The sequence below is a fragment of the Callorhinchus milii genome, unplaced genomic scaffold (genome assembly GCF_018977255.1).
Source record: "Callorhinchus milii isolate IMCB2004 unplaced genomic scaffold, IMCB_Cmil_1.0 Scaffold2, whole genome shotgun sequence".
NCBI lineage: Eukaryota > Metazoa > Chordata > Chondrichthyes > Chimaeriformes > Callorhinchidae > Callorhinchus > Callorhinchus milii.
In genome coordinates, this window is record NW_024704743.1 from 27,962,912 (window position 1) to 27,988,225 (window position 25,314).

The 25,314-nt window shown below is 39.9% G+C and overlaps 1 protein-coding gene across 1 annotated transcript in view; it reads left to right on the plus strand.

The window, feature by feature from the left end:
* The window catches only part of LOC103176312 (FH1/FH2 domain-containing protein 3), a 353,167-nt gene that overhangs the window by 183,898 nt on the left and 143,955 nt on the right, over positions 1 to 25,314 (plus strand). Inside the window, 1 exon segment of the mRNA XM_042332021.1 lies at positions 18,312 to 18,406. Within this exon segment, the coding sequence (XP_042187955.1) occupies positions 18,312 to 18,406 (95 nt within the window).

The following is a 25,314-nucleotide window of genomic DNA, read 5'->3' on the forward strand; positions in this document are numbered from 1 at the left end:
ATTCTCTCTAGGATACTAAAATCCGTGCATCATTTATCTTACATTGCAGGGGTAGAAAATGTTGTGGAACTAGGACTATTAAATGGGCATCTGGGGAATGCTGTTCCTTTAAGTGCCCAGTTATAAATTAAAACTGTCTCTCCTGTGCCTGTTTTGCTGTCACTCAGGAATAATCACCCATTATGAAGTGACGTACCACAGGGATGTTTGGTAGGAAAGTTATAATCATAACAGTGGCATTTAATACAGCGACTGCAACATTAAAAGGTCTCAAAGTGCTTCACAGTTAATTGCTTTCAAGTGTAGTAATTGTAAGCAAAGGTCCCACATACAGTCACATAGCGAATGACTAATTTTTCTGAGGATCCCGGATAGCGGGAGGTGCACCTTTCTTGCTTTGAACAATGTGGTGGGATCTTTAATGTCCACCTAAACAAGCAGACAGGGCCTCAGTTTAACATCCCATCAGAAAGACAGCTCCCCCAGCACTGTTTTGAAGTGTCAGCCTAGACAATGAACTCAAAGTCTCAGATGTGGGGCTTGAACCCACAAACTTCTGTTTTATTGCTAATTCCTTTTCTTTATTTCTGNAAAAAAATCGTATTTTGATTGTGACAATTCATCTTGAGCTAGGAATGGATTGTTCGTTGTCACAAATATGGCTGGCATTGACTTGTCTGTTCAGCAACAGGACACAGATTAAGATTAACTGTAAGGATGCAGGTGTAAACAACTGGCACAATCCAGTCAAGTTTCACCCATTTTGCAGTTTGGGTTTAAAAACATTACCTTACACTGGAAAACAAGTATTACTCCATGGGTTATTTGCTGCTTGTTGGTAAATTTGTGTGTGAGCGCATCTTATAATGGAAAACTCCCATTGAAGCGCTTTGAGACGTCTCGAAGACGTGATAAGGAGCTATATCAAATGCAAGGATTATTATTTATTGTTAACACAGACAGTTACATTTCCCAACCAGCATGAAATAACAGCTTGATGCTGTAATGGGAGTACAGTAAGATAACTTTCTGGAAAGATGAGATCAAATAGGTTGAAGGGCCTTCTTCATCTGAAACTTTCTTGTGAACTTGTGAACCCTTCTTAAATTTAAATAGCTTTGCAGTTGGCCTTACCCTTTCTGGATCGTAAATCTCACCCTCGACACTGACACTGACTGTGCTTGTCTGGGAAAATATAAATGCTCCCTTTGGCACGGTACTTTTTTTGTTAGTTTCTCTATCTAAAGTGGTACAACTGAAATCTGACAAAACCTGGTGCAACTCCAGCTTGTGGATAGGTCCCAGTCATTGCTGAGAGCAGATTAAACAGGGCTTCTCCGAATACACAAGTGAGAGCATTACAGAGATGCCAGTGGTAAGGCATCAGCTGAACTGAGATTCCCCTACACGTTAATAAATAATATTCCTTGCGTTTGATATAGCACCTAATCATGTCTTACCTTACCAGAGTCTCAAAAGCTCTTCACAAAATATACTGTAAAGTGAATTGACTGTATATTGTGCGCAAAATGCGGCAAACAATTGTGCACAGCAGTGTCCCACAAACAGTGGTGGATTGAGTGGCCAAATTATTGCTTTTTTTGAAGGAATTGTTACCCCCGGAAAAGCAATCTGCCAATCGACTGACAACCGGGTTCCTAGTTACTGTTTGGTAAACAGAGGCGTGCGGAGTAAGGAAACTTAGGAATCGGACCCAGGTCTCTCGCTTAGACCTGGTTAGAGTGCTCTAAGCACTGAGCTACAGGACTCCATGAGAAGAATACTTACCAACAGTACAATTTGCTCCAAGGTTTAATTTTCCAGTGAATTCCTGAGCGGTGATGGGACTCAGGTTTGGATTCCAACACCTGTTGAGTTCCCATTCTGAGCTGTGTTGCCGTGGGGAGTTCCTGAGTGAAGAGCAGGGAGTTCCTACCCAGGGTGTGTGTGGCATGAGTTTAAAGAACCAACTGCAGGCCTGTGCCTGCAGAGCGTGTGACTGCCCGGTTTCAATTAGAGTCACAACAACTTGCGCTTATATAGCGTCTTCCACACAGGAATCGTCTCAGAGTGCTTGAAGTTACCAAATTATTATTTTTGAGTCAGCACAGGGAGAGTAGTAAATAAAGGCAAAAGCAATCTTTTTTTAGAGGGCTATGAGCCAAACTTTTTAAAAACTTCTGAAAACACCACGATTCATAACGATGTTCAAAAGTTTAGCATTCTGAGTATCCATTGGATAATGGAGACCTGAGAATGATTAAAGGCAGTAATCTAATTGAGAGATTTAGATTGGGTGATATATCAAATCATGGATACCTGGGAAAGATTATAAGGCAGTAATTTGATTGAGAGGTTCAGACAGGTTATAAATAGAAGATAGATGCCTGGAAGTGATTATAAGTCAGTAATCTAATTGAGAGGTTCAGATGGTTTTGATATATATAATAATAAAGTATAACTGGGAGTGATTACAGGGCAGTAATATGATCGAGAAGTTCAGATGATGTCACGATCATCTATATGAATGACATCTGATGCTGACTAAACCTTGCGATGACCTCACAGCCTCACACAGTCCTCTTGTATCTATTCTTGAAATCCATGCGGTAAAGGTGCTAAAGTGGGACAGCAGAGAGGAGGTTCCCTTTGTTTTTGTTATTTGCTATTGTGGGATTAACCTGTGCGTGCATAATTAGAGCATTTGGCATTGTCAATGTGTGATGAAGGGAATGATTATGGAGAGAGATCATCAGTTTATCATGTGATAACCAACATGTGACTGACCGCATGGAAATACAGAATGCATACAACTCACTGTCACATTTTAATATTGTCTCCTGTTTTATACCAGAGTGACCAGATTATACAAACTAAATTTTGACTTTGTACTTTGGAATATTTACTTGCATCTCAAAATGTTTGTGGTGGTGAAGAGTCATGTAATTTGGCTCTTATGTAATTCTCCTCTGCCCACGTTATCCCTATGTCGAGCAGAACAATATCAAAGAGCACATTTTTGCAATGTCCCTTTTCCCATCACAGTGGCTGCAATATTTTTTACAAAGTCACAATATAGCAAACAAATATCTTGGTGACTAGTTTTTTAAATCCAATTCTGTGAATTATTGGGTCTGGTGCAGAAAGTGGTTCAGTTATTGGTTTGACCTGAAAAAGAAATTGTGTTGACACAGAAGGCTGCTTGAGCATAGATAGTCTCAACCAAACAGGGATGGAGTTATTCCCCATCGCCTTTTCCTTCATGATCAGTTGGGGAAATAAAGGGGTATAGGACAAGGGAACAGAAAGGATGTGGATAATCATGTGGAATATAAACACTGACAAGCATGAGTTGGGCCAAATGGTTGTTTCCATGCTTTAATGTAATTAATGTAATTCTATGTAATCTCTTAAATGTATTACCAAGTACAATATCTATGTATCGCTCACTTGAAAGCCGCAATAGATTCTGTCTGTGACATCCTGAAGCAGTCTGTTCCACATTCTTGTGGCCCTTAATGCAAAGATGTTTTTTATCTGGGCGCTCCTTTTACCAATCAGTGATATTTTGTATTCGGTCACCAGTTTAAAATGGGGAAAATCCTATTATAATCAGGTAACAAAAAGATTGCTAGGTCTGTAACGGACTTGCAAGTAACCACACCCTCTCCCTGTCCACTTACTGAGTTTGATGTATTCATCAACTGAAGCTGTCAAAGAAACTGAACTTCTTGACGCTATGCAAACATGGTTTATACAGGAAGCACAGGGTTTAGTAATGATGGTATTTGCAATAAGATCCCAGATTGCTTGAGAAGCCACAGCCTGTGAAATCCAAATGATTTCAGACTCTTGGACAGCTGTAACGTTCCACGCAAAGATTGCAATTTATACTGTCAGCAAAAAAACAACAGTAGCTCAAATATTTGTTCTTGTGTTTCACTGATTTTTATTACACCGTAATAGTCACTCGACTGCTGTGTGTACATTGATTTACTGCGAACTCCCTTAGGGTGTGCACAGCCTGGTAGTCATTTGATGCATTTTAACTTCTAATTTCTTTTTCATAAGAAAATTCTAATCACAACATATTGCATTTACATAGTGGCTTTCATGTAGGATGAATGTATTTTAAGTTCTTAGCAATGATGGGTGGGACTCATAAAGTGAGTAGGAACAGATGAAACTTAACCCTTTAGATTGTGACATATGTGGTTGAGATATTCTTTGTGACTTGTGTTAATTCTGTTAGCTGTAAAGAATATAACTTCTCATCTTACTCAATGACCCGATGAGTAAATATGTAGCCTTGCAGACTCAGAAGGTTTGAGGTGAACTAAGTTGGGGAAGTGGTAGGGTTGCTACAATAAGCTTTATCATTTTTAAATAGGCTTCCTACTCCTGATTACTTTCAGTGTTCACCTACGAAACAGTCATTACACTTTTCAGTAAAATCTTGTGAAGTGCTTTGAGACATCCTCCCAACATGGAAGGTGGTATATCAAATGGAAGGATGATGACATGATAAGGCACAACATCAAATGCAAAGATTATTATTATCATTGTGAATTATTATTATCAGAGACCTGGGGAAAAGTGTTGAATCATAGCCTGGTATTCCTTCACTCAAGAGGACAGTTAAACAATGGGGGAGTACGAGTCTTCCTCCAGTTTTCCTGAAATGTTAACCTAGCTTTCTGTGCATGTGTGTGTGTCCTGTGGATATTAATTATATTATGATGTTGTAGAAGACATGTTATCTTTTCAAAAACAGAAAAAAAGAATCATTGGTTCTGTGCTTGTCAGGATTTGTGGTTGTGGGGATTGTTTTAATTAACCTGAGTTAGTTAATATAACAAGATTGCCGGTGGTGATGTGGAACACTTGTATAGCATGTCACTGACGTTGGAAGCGAACACAGCTGTCAAAGTTTAAACAGTGAGCGTGCACATTTATGCCCATATATAGGGAACAGAAATCATCTGTAAAACTCCTGTTTTGGTTGTTATCTCGTGCTGAATGTTGCAGGCTATGGTATATGTTACTGATACCACACTGGAGCTGTTTTGATACCATGTTAAACCATGAGTGGGCCTAGGCACATAGCATAAGTGCCAGAGGTGGTGTATATTATTTACAGTTATATCCACAAGTTTTTTTATATGGTTTTCTCTTTATACATTGTGTAAGTCATTTTATTGTTTACTTTCTTTTCATTCTCACTTCTGTTTTGCTGGGTAGTCATTTTCACAGTTCACATACTGAGATGTCAGGAGTAGCTTTATCACTGGAATTATTCCCACAAAACCTAAAATAAACACCGAAAATTATTTTTTTCAGAACAAAAGTCAAACAACATCTTTGTAATTCCCCTCCATCTGTTTTTCATAATTCCTTTGTCATTGTTATGATTTTTCTTTATGTAACTTACTCTATCTAGTCTATAAATAGAGCGAAGCAGGAAATTGAATGCTGATTTATGACATACCAGCTTAATTCGTTTACAATTACACAGAGTCACTACGCTTTTCACCCACAAAATACACATTCAATCCAACTTAATCGTGGAGTCTTGTAGCTCAGTGGTTAGACCACTCGCCTTACAAGCAAAAGACCTGGGTTTGATTCCCGGCAGGATGAAATATTGAGCAAGTTTCTTTACTCCACACGTCTCTTTTCATGTAGCAGTAAGTAGGAACCTGGTTGTTAGTCAATTGATGGATTGCTTTTCTGGGAATAATAATTCCTTCAAAATAAAAATAATTTGGTCACTCAACCCATGACTGTTTGTGGAACACTTCTGTGTGCAATTGGCTGCTGTGTTTCACCAATTCACTTTACAGTATTCTGTGAAGCGCTTTGAGACGTCTCGAAGATGTCATAAGGCGCTATATCAAATACTAGGATTATTATTATGGTAATTTCTGTGAAGGTCTTTGAGACATCCTCCCAACGTGAAAGATGCTATACCAAATGTAAGGATTATTATTAGTTCATTCAGCCTTTTTTTTGTTGAGTCAAACCAGAGTTCTGGGAACCTGGTCTCTGCAAGATGGCAACTACAATAGCAGGTTTGAGCCGGGCTGGTGCTGGGATTTTATATCTGCTCCTTTGTGAGAGTAAGAAGAAGGGGGGCAGGGACATGGGTTCAACCCAGCCACAAACTCCAACAGGGGGTGCGTGAATTTATGCTCAGATGAGGGAAGGTGAACGGACAATTGAGATTTAATTAATTTGCACAGAGAATGGTAATTACGTGTAATCGATTACTCAGTGAAAACGACAGTGGATTTCTTCAGATTGTTGCTGTGTGGGTATCTGATCTGGATGGAACAGATTGCCTTTCGTTTAGATGAATTATACATGGTGTAGCTTTGTATGAGGTCACAGAATGTTACAAACTTGAGAGGAAGCCAATTTCTATTGATTTCCCTGAAGGCTCTCATTCCAGTGCCACATGCTGCCCTTGTGTAGAAGCTGGAAGCCATTGGGTTGTAATAATAATAATAATCGTTCCATTTGATATAGCGCTTTTCACGTCTTCTAGACGGATCAAAGCGCTTCGCGGGATAGATTATAAAATGAATTGACTGTACATTTGTGGGCAAAATGTGGCAGCCAATTGCGCACAGCAATGTCACACAAACAGTTGTGGATTGAAATGACCAATTTATTCTTGTTTTTTTTTCTTGAGGGATTATTATCAGGCTTGTGGAGTAAGGAAACTTGCCCAATGTTTTACCCTGCTGGGAATTGAGCCCAGGTCTCTAACCACTGAGCTATAGGACTCCACAATGGGTCAAATCTCACCTGGTACGAGTACTCTTAACTCAAAGGCCAGTGTAAGAGAGGTGTAGGTCTCACCCAACCTACCCGGGTCAGTGTCAAAAGTAGACCTTCCACCTGTGAGTACACCCAGAAAGAGCATCTCACGTCTATGCCTCCTTGTAATTTCACAAGAGTACAGTGAAGTGAAAAGCTATTCACTTGAACATTACTTCACCAAACTGGCTGGTGATCTGAAACAGATGGACCCACCTGAATTCTCAAATGTGTACAATTACTCACTTTAAACTGCAGTGTGCAGTCAGTTGTTTTGACAAAAGGAAAATGTGTTTTTATCGCAGTTCACCCATTGCAGTCGGAGTGCTAGAAACTCAAAAGCAAGTCAGTCAGCACCTGAAAGGGACAAAATAGGTTAATGTTCAGACCAGATCCCTTATTAGGGCTCAGTTTCCTTTTGCCAGTACTAAAGCATGCAGTGTACACATCCTCCGATGGGATGGGGAGGATAATCAGACATACAGCTAACTGCCAAAAAATAGCCTTTATCAAATGAACAACAGCTAACTCATAAAATAAACTTGCCTTATTTTAGGAGTTAGTTTCAGTTGTTCAGTGTGGATTTTCTTTGCAAGAATATACTAGGCAGTCTTTTATAGTGTTTTCAAAGATCCCGCATAGAGCTTTAGCTATGTTATAGGGAAGGATTATGTTCATTTCCATTGCCTTGAGTTATTGGGTTTGTTTGTTTGCTGTTTCTAAGCACTGTTTGATGCATTGGGCAATATATTACACGTCATAGATTAAGTCTGTGTGCCAGTTCAGCCTCAAACACTTGGGAGTGATCAGTATACCCATGGAAATCCACTTTGTTTGGTTAGTCAAGTATCTGACACAAGCAGAAACCCATAAGAGCATCCAAACCGAACTATTGAAAGTTCTACAGATATATTCTGTGAAGCGCTTTGAGACGTCGAGAAGACGTGGAAAGTGCTATATCAAATGCAAGGATTATTATTATGTGAAAACCTCTGTTTGTCAGGTATGTGTATTCAAACAATCAGACAAAGTCAATGTCCTGAAAGTGCTACATCACAAAAAAATATATAATTCACTTAATCCACAACTGTTTGTGGGACACTGCCGTGCGCAATTGGCTGCTGCGTTTTCGCCCACAAAATATTCACTTTACAGTATATTCAGTGAAGCGCTGTGAGGTGTCTCAAAGACATGATAAGGCACTATATCAAATGCAAGGATTATTATTATATCAGACTCTGTTTCTAAAATGTAAGTCTTGCAAGTAATAAAGTTGGATCCCTTTAGGCTTTTAAAAACAGTTATGGTCCACTTGACTCACTCTGCGACAACCCATTTGAGTATTCTCAGTGCTCAACAACTGGCTTTTTCTTCATCCTGACATCTGAAAATACTTACCTGTTTATGCCATGCCCCTACCAACAGGACAGGACATTCCAGCACTGACACCAACCTCTCCTGACATGTACAGTTCTTCATATAGGAGAGGAGTATGTTCAAGAACCTTCTTAAGGTAAATTTTGAGAGTGAACAGAGAGAGAATATGCCAATGGACAGACCTGGACTGTTCTCCAATGCAGGAGGTTCCTGGTGAATTAAGAAATCTGTGGGCTTGTACAGTAGTTATATGAAATTCTCTAGGTTAGTTGTTAAAGCTCTCACCTCGCAAGCAAGAGGACCTGGGTTTGATTCCCGACAGGGAGAAACATACTGCAAGTTTCTTACTCCACATGCCTCTTTGTTAATCTAGCAGTAAGTAGGAACCCGGTTGTTAGTCGATTAGTGGATCACTTTTCCGGGGGTAATAATCCTTAAAAATAAATAAAAATTATTTGGTCATTCAACCCATGACTATTTGTGGGATACTGCTGTGCGCAATTGGCTGCCGCATTTCTCCCACAAAATATAGTCAATTCACTTTAGGGTATATTCTGTGAAGCGATTTGAGACTTCTCGAAGACTATGCTATATCAAATGCAAGGATTATTATTATTTTTATTTGGCACTGTGCTTGCCTGCTTATTACAATAGGTGAATGTCCTGAGGCTCTGAACTTAGTATGATCTGTTTCATTTGCATTGTCACAAAAGTGCATTCGGCCACAGAGTACACAACCTCTACACTTTATATTTTTTCCTGTAAAGCGACGTCTTCATAAAAAAGAAGTAATAATAATTATGTTAATAATTATAAAAAAGGGTCTGCATCACAGAATGCAGTATTAATAAGATAGGACTGAATAGCACCAGAAAAGGCCATTGTACATTTTTATTAGTTCTAAATACATAAAGATATCATAAAATATTATTGAAAGTGGGGACTGTAGTACGTTATATAAAGACAGAGAATGCAGTTTCGTATTCTTAACAATCTGTCCTTAATCTGTTTTTCGACTGAAAACTTTTTTCCAGCCCCTCTCCCCTTCCTAAACAAAAATGACTTGCATTTAAAAAGATCCTTTATGTGGGTGGCATTAGAGTGCTTAACAGTGGTGGAGTCTGATGCTGAGCTAGAAAACGGACTTCTAGAAAATGGTTTCCCTCTCCATGCAGGTCAAAATTCAAAGTGCCAACTTTCCTAAAACCTTTACCTCTTGTCAAATGTAGCCTTTTATTGGAATATTAATATTAATAGGTGTTGAAGTAGGATTGGATCCCTGTTCCTTGGGCTTGGAACGATTACGAGTTCCCTAATCACACAGAAAATCAGAGACATAGTACGGATTCAATACAATTTACATTCATAGTGCCTTACACATCGGGAGGACATCTTAAAGATCCTTACAGTGCTAGATGGACACACAAGCTGGGGGTGCGGCCAAAAGGGAAGGATAACCGAAAGCCCAGTCAAAATGCAGTCAATGTAAAGGGTGCATGTAGGACAGAAGGGGTAGAGAATGGAAAGAGTGATTGAGTTCATTGGGTAGTTTATAAATATGGGATAGAACAATTAGTTGAGTGGCAGAAGGAACAGAAAACGGTTTGTTTAACAACTTAAGACCAGGAGACATCTTTGATAGAATTAGTCACTCTTATTATAATAATAATCCTTGATATAGATTTGCTATAGCATCTTATTACGTTGTTGATTCGTCTCAAAGCGCTTTACAGTAAACTGTATTTTGTGGGTGAAACGTGGAAACCAATTGTGCACAGCAGTGTCCCACAAACAGTCATGGATTATACCATATTAGGAACAATAATAACAATAATCATTGCATTTGGTGTAGCAACTTTACAGAGAGTTTGACCTTCTTCCTACAGCATGAAAAAGGATGTCTCTACTTCTGATCGCTGAGACTAAGTACAAGGCTTCTAATGTGATTCAGACTGAACGTGGCAGTGATGTGCTGCCAAAGCAGATTGAGTTATACTAAAACAACATACCTGATGTGACCGCCAACCAGACAATGTTGGCCACGCAGCTTAAAGCAACATTCACAGCTGATTTCAGCAGCACTTAAGTAAATGTGACAACAGGGTCATTGAAATTGCAAAAGTAGCCCATGTGAGAGCATTGACAACTGTTAGCTCATGTTGTCACGTCCGACTGTTTAGCAGCTTTGTTTTTCTGCCTCCATTAAAATATGTGGCACATGGCTTCTGTAGTTGCAGACTCAGGAAAGAGATACAAAAAGGGAAATTCAATGCTGGAAATCTGAAGTAAAAGGGAAATTGTTACAAGTAATAAAAACAGAAAGTCCTGGAGAAGCACAGTGGGTCGTCGGCATCTGAAGAATGATAAATTAATGCTTCTGGTGTCACCCTTCACCTGAACCCTATTCTGTTCAGTCTAATGAAGGATTGTATCCGAAATATTAACCTCTTTCAGATCTTCAAAGCATGCTGTGCTTTCAAGCCTCTGCTTTGACACTCAGAGCTGCTTCCCACGCACTTTCCTTTTCAGTTAAAACTTCTTCAATCTTCGCTGAGTCGCCAGCTTCAGGCAGTAGAATCATAGAAACCTACAGCTCAGAAAGAAGCAATTCAGCTCATCTGTATCAGCTCTCAGAGCGAGCTGTTCATTGAATCTCACTGCCCTCCCCTGTCCCCATACCTCTTTGGTTTATTGAGAAGTCACTGCGTTTAGATATTTGGAGGCACTGTCAATGTTCACTGGTGCTAAGCTATTTGTATCTGAACATAATACAACATAAGAAATTGCATTTATATTACGCCTTGCATAAGTTGCTTCAGTTACTGGACTAAGTGAAGAATTGTGATCCAGATGCTCCCAAAGCACAATTGAGTCCTTCTATGTTTCAGTTTCACTCAGTCGATAACATTCTAACATCTGGGTCAAACGTTTTGGGAGCTCATAGGGAGATCACTGCATTATTGGACGTGCTGTCATGCAGATGAGTCTTTGAACTGAATTCCTGTTTGTCCGTTCAGGTGGACACTAAAGAGCCCATAACACTAATTGAAAGTAGATTCTTCCAGTGTCCTGACCAACAATATTCCAGATAAAAGTGGTCATTCCATGGCTGTTTGTGGCATATTACTGTGTGCGAATTGGCTGCTGTTTTTATCTGCAAAATACACTTTATAGTAAATCTTGAGACATTTGGACAACATGCTCAGGTACTGAATCGAACTCAAGGAAACTGAAAGAAGTAGAAAACCATAGATATTGTGTAAATTGCAAACAGAAATGCGGCAGGCATGAACAGGTTAACTTCTGACAGAAAGGGTCGAGTCCAAGAATCATATGCAGCAAGGAACTCTGTCTGCTACTGAACTGGCCTCAGAAAGCTTTGGGGAGGGGCAAGAACACAAGACCTCATGAATCAGAATAAGATTAAATGCCAGAGGTTCCTTCCCTTAGGGTCCCTTTTTTATCCTTACCCACCTTGTTTTCCAATTTAATATGTTTAACTAATTTTCAGGTTAATCCCTTTGACTTTCACTTTGTTCAGGCACTTTTTTTTTTGCTGAAACAGAATTTCCCGATGGGGAACCCCTGAGAATTTTGGGTTGGATATTCTTGTTAAAGGCAGGAAATTTAACTCAAGCAGAATAACAATAAAAAGCACATCGACCTGGAGAGGACCTTTCATTTCCAAAATTGTCAATACTATAAATTGTGTGGCAATTTTGCTGTAAAAGACACAATTGCAGACAAAAGAGCTGAAATACAGTATCTGGGCTCACTCGCCCCTGCACTTTGTGTTGTGTTCTCCAACCTTTGTTGTAGTCTCTTGTGGACTATACCAAGATAGAGTCTCTGCAATGGCACATCTGCAAATGTACTGCACTCAGCAATGTTGTAGAGTACCCACTGCTAAGTATCCGGGAATTGTTCTCACGAAATTCAATGCCTGCCCAGCAAAGGAATGAGAGGCCAGCAAAAATAGCTTCTAAAGGTAACCTTGCAAATAATAATAATACAAATAATGAATAATCCCTGGATTTGATATAACATTTTTCATATCTTCTAGACGTCTCAAAGCGCTTCACACAATATACTGTAAAGTGTATATTTGTGGGCGAAACGCAGCAGCCAGTTACGCACAGCAGTATCCCACAAACAGTCGTGGATTGAAGTAACCAATTTATTACTGTTTTTTTTGAGGGATTATTATCGGGCTTGTGGAGAAGGAAACTTGCCCAAGATTTCGTCCTGTTGGGAATCAAATCCAGGTCTCTCGCTTGCAAGGCGAGTGCTCTAACCACTGAGCTACAGGACTTCATCTGAGTTTGAGCATTGGAACTGAAATCATTGCCGTCTTCCTAACAACTAGCCATAGGGTTAGATACCAGGATCAAATATCACATGCTGCTTTACATTATCACTTCCAGAATGGTTACAACTTGAACTTCCATGAAATAGCTCTTCCTTGTTTAATTGGGAGCTATTTCCTCTGTATTTACCTTCAGTGCCGCATCCACACATCTCTTCATCCACTTTAAGGCCTAAATTTGCAAGATTTCTTAATAAGGAATCCCATTAGAATTGCCGACGAGGATTGGAGCTGGGCTGCAGACATTGATTATATCCGAGTAGAGTTCCACGATGTACTGTGGAGTCCTGTAGCTTAGTGGTTAGAGCACTCGCCTCACAAGCGAGATGACCTGGGTTTAATTCCCGGGTAGGGTGAAACTTTGGGCAAGTTTTGTTACTCCAAACTCCTCGGTTTACCTAGCAGTAGTTAGTCGATTGGTGGATTGCTTTTCTGGGGGTAATAATCGCTCCCTCCAAAAAATAATAATAATTTAGTCACTCAATCCAGAACTGTTTGTGAGACACTGTTGTGCGCAATTGGCTGCCACGTTTTGCCCACAAAATAGTCAATTCACTTTACGGTATTTTTTGAAGGGCTTTGAGACGTCTCGAAGACATGATAAGGCATTATATCAAATGCAAGGATTATTATTATTACTTCAGTTATGAGAGGGATTCCCCAGAGGATTACTTTTTAAGGTCCTTTTTTCATCCTTCCGTAACCACCTTGTTTTCCAATTCATTACATTTAACAACATTTTCAGGGGACTCGAGATTTTTGCTCAAGAGGTTTTGTCAATTCACTTGCAAGATTGACCCTCCACAGAGATACCTAATTTATACAACTTGGGCACCTTTTGAAGGAATTCTGTTAAGAAATACTGCAAATTGGATTCTTATGTGCATCAAAGACCTTGTTAAATGCTAATTATGAGACTCTATAGGGATTCACAATGCTTTTTGCGATCGATTGATCTAAGTTTACAAATCTTGGGGAGGTCAGAGGTGAATTGCAACGTAATCTGTGACAGTAGCATGTGCTCGTGATTGGGTGGATTCACCCACAGTCTCACTGCTTTCTTAATTGCCATAACCACAGACAGGAGGAAAGTTGCCTCCTTTTTGTCCAGACCATTCTCACTGACTGAAAGCTGCAGGGGATAGATGTTCATTGCTGCAGAAGCAGAATGTTTCCTTTACTTTGCGAATGGTGGAGGAGGGAAGAAAGCACATGCAGATGATCAGAAGGCTGGCGCTCGTACCTCAAGCTGCTTGTCAGACTGCAGCTGCTTCCGCAGTTTGTTTCATGGCTCAAGTGCATGTCTGAAGTAAATATTTTAATAACTGTGAGGTGCTAAGTGTGTGCAGCGTCCAGCCGCTTACTGTGTCCCGCCCACAGTTATTATGTTACTTATCTGAGTGGAACTGAGGCCTGAACTCCTCTCCCCAAACTAATGATGGCATTTATTATTTAGATTAAGGTTATATGACAAGTTTTAACTGAAAGGTTTGTTTAAACGAATAAAAAACTGAAGGGTTTTTCTGACAGATTTTCCAGACGAATGTTGTATATATTTATAAGTACTTTACGACCTGTAGAGCTTTCTGTGTGGGGTCTGGGAGATCTCGCACAAGATGCTCGATGTTAAGTCTGCTTATAATAATACTGTTAAGAACAGCGCCAGAAGCATACACTGTTCATTCACACAAATCCTTATAAGGAGAGTTATGAAGCTGCTGCAATTTTGGAGAAAAGTCAGCTTTGCTAACTCTGATGAAAAAAGATCTCAATTAGAAAAGCCAGTGCACTGCAGAGGAGAACAACGAGGATGATCCCCAGTGTTGGATGGATGAGCTATGAGAAGCGATTTGATAAGGTAGGGCTCTTCAGTTTTAAAAAGACTTCTCGGACTTGATAGAGGTAAATAAGATACTGAATGGGATTTGAGAAACAGAACTCAGAACAGTACTTTCAGATACCACGGCAGCAGAACAGGAGGCATGGGTTTAGAGTTATAAAAGAATTTCAGGCGAGGCACTCATTACTTATTTACATAGATGGTAATTAGTAACATGTTCACAGCAGGGATGGTTGAGGTCTGGGCTGTGGACCCATTTAAAATAGAACGGTGGTATTCTTGAAGAATGAGATTTAATTAGTCAATGTATTTTCTTCATCTGAACCTCACTTGTAGTCTTGGAAAATAAGAGCGCATACTTCCTTGGATGTATCTTCAAATGAGGAGTAAGCAGTCTCTGAGAGGAAGACGAGCAGTAGTAGATCAAGTGAGTGAGGAAGGGGAACTGTGCAGGAAGCCGGGAAAGTGGGGAGCAGTGGGACTTGGCAACCAAAAGAGGGGACAAGACCAGAATGGAGATGGGGTGAGAGAGGTAGGTAATGCCAGACACATTTAAGGGATCAAAATATGACATTCAGTGTTATCACATTGTCAGATATTCTGCTCCAAGTAATGTTCCATGAAACATCGAATTCTGCTGTCTTTCTGGGAACCAGCACCGAAATATTAAAATCCAGGAGCAGGAGGTTCAGGTGCGGTAGCTGTTTCATTGATACTGCAAGTGCTTTAGGCCTATAAATTGCATAAGTTTGGTGAAGGGTTTTCACCAATGGCTAAGAATCAACTGAATAGCTAGTAATTGCCTGGAGCATTGCCCAGCGTGGAAAGTCCAACATTGTGTTAAGTGTAACTGTTTCACATAATAGTAATAATAATAATAGTAATGATATGACGTCTTATCACGCATCAGCTCCTGTTAACCCTGCAAGCCAAAGCCCTTATAGGTAGGGTGATCCTTCCTCACTGGACAAGCTGCAGGAAAGCTTGCCAGACAACAACATCAATGGCAAGCTATGCAGTTTTTGTTGGTTTGACTCCAGTTCTGGGGTCACTCTGAGCTCTGGGTCACCAACGCACACTCTGGGTTCCCAAACTTTGGCTCTTACCAACCTGAGCCTAATACTTTATGGAATAAGGCAAGCAGGGTGAGGTAGAGGTAGAGAGTGTGCATTGCATTCCAACAATCTATCTCTGGGATTTCCAAGCATAGATGGGATGCATGGAATTCTCAGTTTGGTTGGTGATGGGTTTCCAGATGTGTCAGGCATCCGGCTGACCAAAAAAAGGATAAAATTTAACCTGTTAGGAAACATTGCAAATTTCACCCTGACTATCTATCAAAACATACGTACTAAGTGCTCCAGGGTGCTACCCCGTATGAAGGGTGCTACATAAAGGCAAGTTGTTGTTGTTGTACTACAATTTACATTGGTGTAGTGGATTTTATGTCAGGAGATTGACTCAAAGCGTTTCACATTGATGGCTCGGCAACCAAGCCAGGGTGGGAAGAGATCATCTGTATGATGGGTGGTTTGATTCAACTACATCTGCTCTTTAGCTGAGTTGATATCCACTATCTGCAGTGGTCTACTCTAGAATTTCTGAACCAGATCTGGAAACATAAGGGATTAAGGTCAAATGTATAAACTGGCATCTTATTCTGTGCCACAACTAAATACGGTCAGACTAGCTCTTGAATCCAGTGTAGTTGTCCTAAACCAGATGCTCGGGGGGTGGGGGGTGGGGGGCTGTATAGTTACACACTGTGCAGGCCCTCCAGCTGCCCAGCGTATGCACAAGTCTATCCAGGATAATGTATGGACAATGTAATTAATGGCTTTATCTTTTGGAGAGAGCCAGCAGGTAAAAGCTGTGTTACAGGATGAAGAGAATATCAATCTCAGTCCAAGGCTTTAAATCAAAGAAATAAATACAGCCTCCAGACAGCTGTTAGTAAACTGCGGAATGTTGGCCGGTCACTAACATGTACCAGAGACTATAGCTGGCCAGTAAAGGATTAATGAAACATATTTTTGCTGGGCTCTCAATTAGCACCAGATTCTGTTAAACTTGCCACAAACCATTTTGAAGTGACAAGACCGGTTTTGGCCAGGAGTATTTTATTGGTATTTTAAATGGATGATAATAAATGGTTTCATAAACAAGGATGTACTGAACCCCTCCCTCAGACCCCACAACTACATACCGTGTAATCATTTTCATAAAGTGCATGTCCTGATAAGAGTTTTCTTTCAGGTATTTTTGTTTATTTAAAATATAACCAAAATAATACTTCAGAGGTGCTTTATTTTGCAATTTCCCAACTTCTACACCAGTTTGGCCCATTATTGAATGGAGGCACAGTTTTGACCCAAAATGTAACCTATAAGTGTATTTTTCCTGCCAGGAATGTGGATCAATAAAACTGGGGATTTAGAGTTATTAGATATTTGACATCTCCCCCCACCCTTCCCCCTCCTCTTCCAAAAGGAGAAAGAACCTTTAAATGCCAGTCACGTCTGGCTCAGGATCACACAATCCTCCCCAGCACACCAGACCTGGAGCTACTTTCCCATCAACATGCTATTTTAATAAGAGTGAAAAATTTAACATTCTACTTCTCACCAGTGATATTGTCATTGAAAATACCGTCAATGTAGATGATTCGGCCAATGTCTGTCTACAGTTCCATGCACAAGAGAGTGAGAGTTCCATGCATGCTACCCACGCATGGAAATTCCAGAGTAATTGATAGCACTTGTTCGCTGCTTGTCAGCTCGGACCACCTTACCTATCGGGGGCTTTGGCCTGCAAGGTTAACAGGAGGTGAGTGGGAAGAATCCCTTTCCCCACTGACTAATCTGCCCCTACAAGTCTTGCCGATAGACCAGGCTGGCTTTGCTGTTATCAGCAGTGCCCTGGAATACTGTGGACCTGCCTGGCTCAGAAACAGCTCTGCCAAGATCGCCACAGAGTGGGCTCGATTCTGACATTCCATTGCCAAGCATGTCACCTGGAGATGGTTCAACTTCAAGGAGAGCCCACTTACTCTCCTCAAGGAGGAGAGTCATTAGTTGTCATTTAACATCCAACCAGCACAGGTTTCAATCCTCTCTAAGTGGATGTAAAAAATGGTTGTCATGAAGCTGTGGATTGGAATATTTCAATGTGTGCAAAATACCAGCGTAACTCAGCTTTAGTCCCAATTATTTTGACAGATTGGAGTGGAGAGGTTCCCTGTAGCCAGACATCAAAAGAGACATTGATAGGAATGGAATTCTGATAATGTAATGATATCATCAGTGTTACATATCACACCACATAGTGCATGTCTCTCCCCTTCCCCTCCTAATTTTTAACTGCAATTTCATAACTACATATAGCAAATTGTTTGATCCAAATGTTCTTCATTTTTCAGTCAGGTCCAAATCCAAAATGCCTTGGGGCATCCTCCCAATGTGAAAGGCTTCATACAAATGTAATTTGTTGTTCTTCTTCTTTTTCATTGCATTGAAAAAACAATGGAACAATGCAGTGCTACTTCCAAGTCAGAACTGTGGATGTGGTGTTGAGGCATCCTTGTCGTTTATGGGAGAAAGAAAATCTAAGGAACAATTATGTTTTTACTACCCCTGTGAAAAAGAGATGGCTGTTCTCTTTGCTCAGCTGCCAGAGATGTAATTGGATCTTCTACAATGGAACATAAATTGTTTGAACTTTCACAGCTTGGAAGCCGGGATGTTTTTTATTGACCAATAACTCATTGGCAAGCTGATGCAATGGGAAAAGATAATGCACCTCACTAAAAAATAGATCCAGATTTCTCCTTACGTCATCTTTTTTCTACAAAATACAAACTTTTCAATTCATTCTTATTGAATGCTCACCTTATTTTTGTCTTTGCAGCTCTGGGCCAGATTATGCTGTATGTGGATGGGATGAATGGAGTGATAGGACACAATGAAACCATCCAGTGGCTCTACACGCTCATAGGGTCAAAGGTAAGAAGAAATAAGAGGTAAACATGAGAGCATCACAAATTTGACAAGTGTCATACTTTATGTATCAACAACACAAAACAGTCCATTTATTGGTATACACACACAGTGGCGCTCATTATAAGGTGGTAAATGAGAATCATAAAAGGGCCTAAGGGCTTTTACATTCACAGTTCATAAATGCAAAAGGACTTCAATGGCACTTTAAAAAGCCGACTGGCAAATGTTCAGTATGCAGGAAGTGACTCGACTGTGACCTCATTACCCAGAAGTCGGCCGTTTTGGCTTCCAAAATGCCAACAGGTTTTGCAAGTGCGGGTGGAACCGACTATTAAATTTTGTATTTTTTTGAATAAGTAAATGTTGTCAGCGACCATCCAACAATTCAAATGAAGTACCTTGAAAAGGGGATCTACTGTAATGTGTGTGCATCTAATGACGGAATGCATTTTTCCTTTAAAGTTCAACTTCACAGGCTGGTAGATTAAAGTATGTGGCATTATTCTCCATGTATCTAATTCCTGAATCTTAACAGATCCTGTGGCAAGAAGTCCTGAGAGGAATTATTGAGGGTGAAAAATTAGGCTTTGAGTATATCTGGGATGCTTTAGATTTTAAGAGCAACTTTAGTAATGTGATGGTCCCTTCCATTATAGTCAAGAAATGATACATGGTTCAGGAAACCTAAAGATTGCAAAAGAATGGGGGAAGGGTTTATAGAATTCATGAACCAATGGATATAAATGGAATTTGCATGAGAATTACACAAATAAATCCACAAGTGTATTGTGATGTTGAGTTGATCTCTTGGATCAATACCAATATCAATACCAGTGCCTGCCTTATTGCTTGGTTCTCAATATGAACAAATTAATATATTTTACATTCTGTTCTTGGCAAAAGATCGAATATAAAATGAGATGGACTTACAGTGGTTCTGAGGTGATGCGGAATGTAGTTGGGACATGGCATCATTCAAAGTTTGAGGTTTTTTTTTACTGTCTCAGAATGGTAATCCATTGGCACCTTTGATTCCTGATATTGTAACAACTGCAGGCCATCTTCATTCAGTGATCCAGGTCTTCATTCATTGTGTGGTTCAAGTCTTAATCCCTCCATGGTGTTGCTCCACCCTACCTCTTCAACCTCCCACTTCGGTCAGCGGGCATCGGCATGCTTCATGTCCCACCCTCCCCTCCGTTTGTATAGTGCAGAATTTTTTCAGTGTGTGGATGAAAGGAAGACAGCTAATAAGGCTATAAAGGGTAGGTTATGTAAAATGCGCAAAGCAGCACTCATTCCACGCAAGTTGTATCTTAGAGTTTTATCTTGTGGGCTGCATGGTGGATCTGAAGTATACAGTACAGTTGATCTGATATAAGGTTCGCAAGTGACTAATATTGAACAAACTAGAAACTAAGCGATAGAATTTGTGAGTTTTTCAGGATTCTGCATGCATTAAGAAACACTAGATATCTCCCAGTAGATAGAGAACCCTTCACTACGTAAGTGAAATTGTCGCCTTCTAATTCGCTTAACTTTTCAGAAATCATCAAGCATTGGCTGAGTCTTGGCTTTACCTACTGGTAGTTATGAAACATTCCTTAACTAATATAAGGCAAGATTTTTTTAAAAAATTGGAAATTCTATACACAGAAGTCTGACGAAACTTGAAATATTGTCACATTAACAAGAAGACCAATGTTTTAAAGGAAAATAATTTGACTGAAATAATGATAGTCATCCAAACAGGAAATGTTAATCTTCACTCTAGAGGACTACAGGTCAGCCAACTCATATGAGTAAGTTGTTTTTAACAAAGGAATACTAAAAAAAATAAAGTATTTCAAGCTCTCAATGTTACTTCCAGAAGGCATAATTATATGAAAACCACTTGAAAATTGCCCTTTACATTTAGTGGCTTGCAGCCATATGCATTAATTATATACATTAGTTTCAGCAGTCAGTATCACAGATTAGAACATGCTGTTCTGTGATTCATAGATAGTGTAAAAAGGAAAAAAAAAATGTATTCTCATTACTGAAGCTGGTCCACAAAACCAAAGTGCCCGATGAAGATGTGAGGTTTGAAATGTATCATGTCTAAGCCTTCGTGTTCTGATATTTTAAGTTAGTGTCAGCCTGGCTCAGTTGGTGGCACTCACCTCTGAGTCAGAAGGTTGTGGGTTCAAGCCCCAAGTGGGGACTTGCTCACAAGCTCACAATCTAGGCTGTCCAACTTAGTGCTGGGGAGTGCTGTATTGTCAAAGATGTTGTCCTTTAGATTAGATGTTATACACAATGTCCCATCTGCTGTTCAGGTGGACATTAAAGATCTTATGGCACTATGCTCAAAAAGAAAAGGGAATTTCTCATGATGTGGAAACCAGTTTGCTGCAGTTCTTAAAAGAGCCAGGTTCCAAATGAAGACTGAATAAAAAATTGTCCGCAATTCTGTACAGTCTTAAACGTTGAGACAAAATTAGCTTACAGACTAAGACAAGATGGAATTTCACATTTCATGTGTTTATCAGAGTTCTTCTCTTGTATCTGTTTGGGTTTGTTTATTGTGCAATAGAGATGATATTTCTATTCATAGTATTCTAGATGCTAAATCAGACAATTTACTATAAGCTAGTATCAGTTGGTAGCACTCTCGCCTCTGAGTCAGGAGTTTGTAAGTTCAAGCCCTACGTAAGAACTTTGAATTGATCGTAATTTAGGTTGACACTCAGTTGACACTCCAATGCAGTCGTAATGGTGTGATGCATTGTTGGATGAGATGTTAAACTGAGATCCTTTATGCCTGTTCAGGTGGATGTTAACATTCCCATGGTACGAATTGAAAAGAGAGAGAGTTTCTCCTGGTGTTCTGACCAACAGTCCTCCAGCTAAAGTGATTATTCACTCATGGCTGAGTGTGGGACATTGCTGTGTGGAAATTAGCTGTCGCGTTTGACTACAAAATACAGTCACTATACTTTACAGTGAATCTCCTGTAACCAGTGTGTGTTGTGTAGGCTTTACAGTGAATCTCTTAGAGTTAGTCTTCACATTGATATATGTTTTTTTGCTGTTTGTTTTCTGATGGGACTAATAATTGTGATGAAATACACAGAGTCAATACGAGCTCAGCCAAAAGCAATGTAGAAGAAAGAGAGTTACCCTCACCATTCCCATGTCTATAATCTTTTGCTAGCTGTAAACGTTTCTCCTCTGAGACCTCAGGCTGCATTTGATTCCCAAAAGGCATCACGTTTTGGTGGAAAATAATCTTTTTTCAAAGACCTGTTGACTAAGCTCTGAAGACTGAGTGGAATGTCAGTGGATTGATACAACAAGGTTGATTAAAGATTTATATCATACATATTGTTTTAATTTATTTTTCTTAGCCTCTGTCTGAGTCTAACGCTGCAGGGATAAGTGTGGAGCCTGCACTCCTGACCTCCTGTGCTATAGGCCTGTGGTTCACATCTTGTCGGGAGCTGTAACACAACATTATTACAGGAAAGCTGGTGATCAAGTCATATACTGAAATGGCAGAATGGTGCAGGGGTTCATCAATATAGGTTCATCCTCTTTCTGCCGAATAAATATGTGGTAATAATTAACCAGGACCACAAATTGAATCTAATTTGCGAGATTTGCATACTAATTTGTAAATATTGAATTGTGTAGGAAACCAGATTTGTCTCTCTCTGGAATTTGGCTCAGGTTCCACTCTCAGTTTTGATTTCCATAAAGCCAAACTGCAGCCAAAGGAGGGTGCTGGAGCCCAGCCGGAGATTAGCATACAAACAGAGTTCCACAGAGTTATCCGGCGACACATCAGGGTACCTGCAGTGTTCAATATTTCCAAATACTTCTCACGGATCTCACAAATTAAACCCGCATTGTTATTCAGACAAGCCCAACCTGTGCCAAGGCAAAGGAAAATTGTAACTTGAGATGTACTAAATATTATGTCCTAGTCCCAGTGCTAATCTGAATCAGTTGGTAACATTTTTGTCCCTGAGTCAGAAGGTTATGCGTTCAAAAACTCTACGCTGGGACTTTGAGCTCATTGTCAAGCCTGGCTCTCCAGTATAGTCCTTGGGGGAGCACTGCATTAGTGAAGGTCCTGTTCCTCAGATGAGATGTTAAATCTGCTCGAATGGGTTTAATAGACCAAATTCCCTTTTCCTATTCCATGCCCCTATGACAATCCTGATACACTCTCAATAGCTGAGTCCACTAATAATAATCCCTACATTTGATATAGTGGCTTTATCTGTCGAGAGGATGTCTCATAGGCGCTTCACGGGATTTGGAATGCCACAATCCACAAAATGCCTTAAATTTTGACGTTGCTGCAAAATTTTACAAGTTATGTTTTGTGCTCCATGTAGGTTGTTCGTGTGATTCAGTGCCCTTTACTCAGAAATCCTGCAGGATTCTATCATAATCTTCCAGGTTTCGGAAACAATTCCTGTGGGATTCAATAACACAAACTGTAAATCCTCCAGGGTATTTACTTTGTCTTACAGGGACAAGTATTTCTAGATATTTACAAAACCCTGTTGCATTTTTTGGAACGGTTGCTAGTTGTGATATGCCATGTTAATTATTTGAACATGTGCAGTAGCAATCACACACCAATATGAAAATGAGCAAACTTACTCGTGTTGGTGAATATTTTAAGAAGGGTGGGGTCAATTTTGTGGAATTTCTCAATAAAGATATCCAGGTGGGGGCTTGATCCAGTACCAAAAATAGGTAACTCCCTTCATGATTGCGTGAGAGAATCCCGCTTTGAAAATAGATCGAGTTGGAACAACATTCAGCATAATGTTGCTTTAAAGCTGCAATGCAATATTTAAAGCAACATTGAAGAAAGCTAATCCCAGAGGGCCTATTACAAATTAAAATTGCTTGCTCCAAGGTCATAAAATGCAGCAGTAGAACCTACCATTTGCCTGGAGGGGGAAGGGAACCACCCTCTGCTGGTGGTCATTAAAGTGTTTGTTAAATAAGTTAAGGAAAGCTACAAGGAAAGCTGCAAAAGTTACCTTTTAATTTCTCAATGTAATAAAAACTGTGAAGAAATACAATAAAATGTATCCTGTTGTGCTTTCATTTGAGCCCTCGCTCATCTGCTTTTTATACCATCACTCCCAACGCCTTAACATTGCCTGATTGAGAGAGCAGACAGTGCGGCCTTTTCTTGATCGCTCCTGTTGGTGCCATCAGTGTTGGTAGAAGCCCTATAGATAAAACTACCCCTTGTTCAGCGTCTCTAATGGACAAACCGGCTGAAGCAGGGGGGAAACCAGCGTATTGTGAGCAACCCACCCATAACCTGTAAATGTTCAGAGGTTGAACATCAGAGATTGAGAAATATACCTTGCCACCCCTTCCTGCTTTTCATGTGTTCTGAGGTTTAGCAGTCTGCTCTGAAAGTTTGCAGAAAATATTTTTTGCAGATGTCGCATGAAAGGAAAGCTTGATCTGTTTGTAAATCTGGGAAAGTCTTTCAGGGTCCAAAGGTTTAGTAAAGCAGCCAATGCAATTTTGCACAGAGCATTTAAAGGCAAGCTAAATTCCAACAACAAACATTGAGGTGTACGATGAAAATTGCTAAGTGTTCGTACATTATTTTGATAAATGGTGCTTTGTTTTTCAAAAGCTAACAGGTTAATACTTAATTTTCCAGCATGACAGGTCATTCCCTTTAATCCACTTGTCATTTAATGGTTTCCAACAACAACTAGCATTTAGCTTCAAAAGATGATCCTGATTTATATGTATCGGAATAAAATGCAGACATTAGGTACAAAACGGGTCATTAAAGATATGCGCTGACAGGAAGGCAGTCAGAACAATTATGAAAAAAAGGGTTTAAGTTGGGGGTTAAATGTGCTAAATATGACTGAAGATTGATTAATGGCAACTCTGAGATGTAAATTGTAATTTCTGTCATCTATAGATTTACATACAATGTGCAGCATGGAAACAGGCCATTTGGCCCAACCAGTCCATGTCAGTATTTATGATCCACATGAGTCATACTCTCCTTACTCCTTCCCATACCCTCATATTCCCTTGTACCTTGTGTATATCTAGCTTCCCCTTAATTGCGTTCATACAATCTGATTCAACCACCATTTGGGCAGCAAGTTCCACATTCTCACTGCCCTCAGGGTGAAGTAGTTCCTCCTAAATTCTGTCTTAGATCCCTTTAGTCACTATCTTATACTTGTGTCCCCTGGTAACAGGCTCTCCAACAAGTGGGAACAGCCTATTTATCTTAACCTTATTTATGTTAACCTTAACCCTTTTATAATTTTGAACACCTCCATTAGGTCCCCTCTTAATTTTTCCACAACAGCTCTGCCATTTATTACCTACTGCGTGTCGAAGAATCTTTGCTGAATATCAGTATAACCTGTTTCCACTCACTAGCAGCAGTCACTATTTGCGAATCCAAGAGATACATACTACATTATCAGCACTGCTGTTTATCAACAGATTTTCCCTCCGCTATCTTCAGTTTGTGAGTTTACTCCCTCCCTTTGTTTGAAGCATGTCAATAAAGTATGTTAAAACCGTAGCTCAGGTGTTTGTCCAGAATTGTTAAGCCCTTCGGACTTCCTCCTAACATGAAAGGCATTATATAAATGGAAGTTGCATTGTATTATGACTCATAATGAATCGGGCTATTCTCACAAAGCAGACCATTGCATGTCTATCTTACACTTGTTAAATTGCTAAATGGAGACCGGCAGAGCAAACCACAGCTCAAACCCATTGCTAATGACAAGACAAACGTCAGTGACGTTGGCTAGCTTGGTATGCTGGGGGGATGGGGGGGGTGGCTCAGTATAAATTCTTTCTTGCTGTGGGATTGAAATGCCATTTGCCTGACAAGGGCT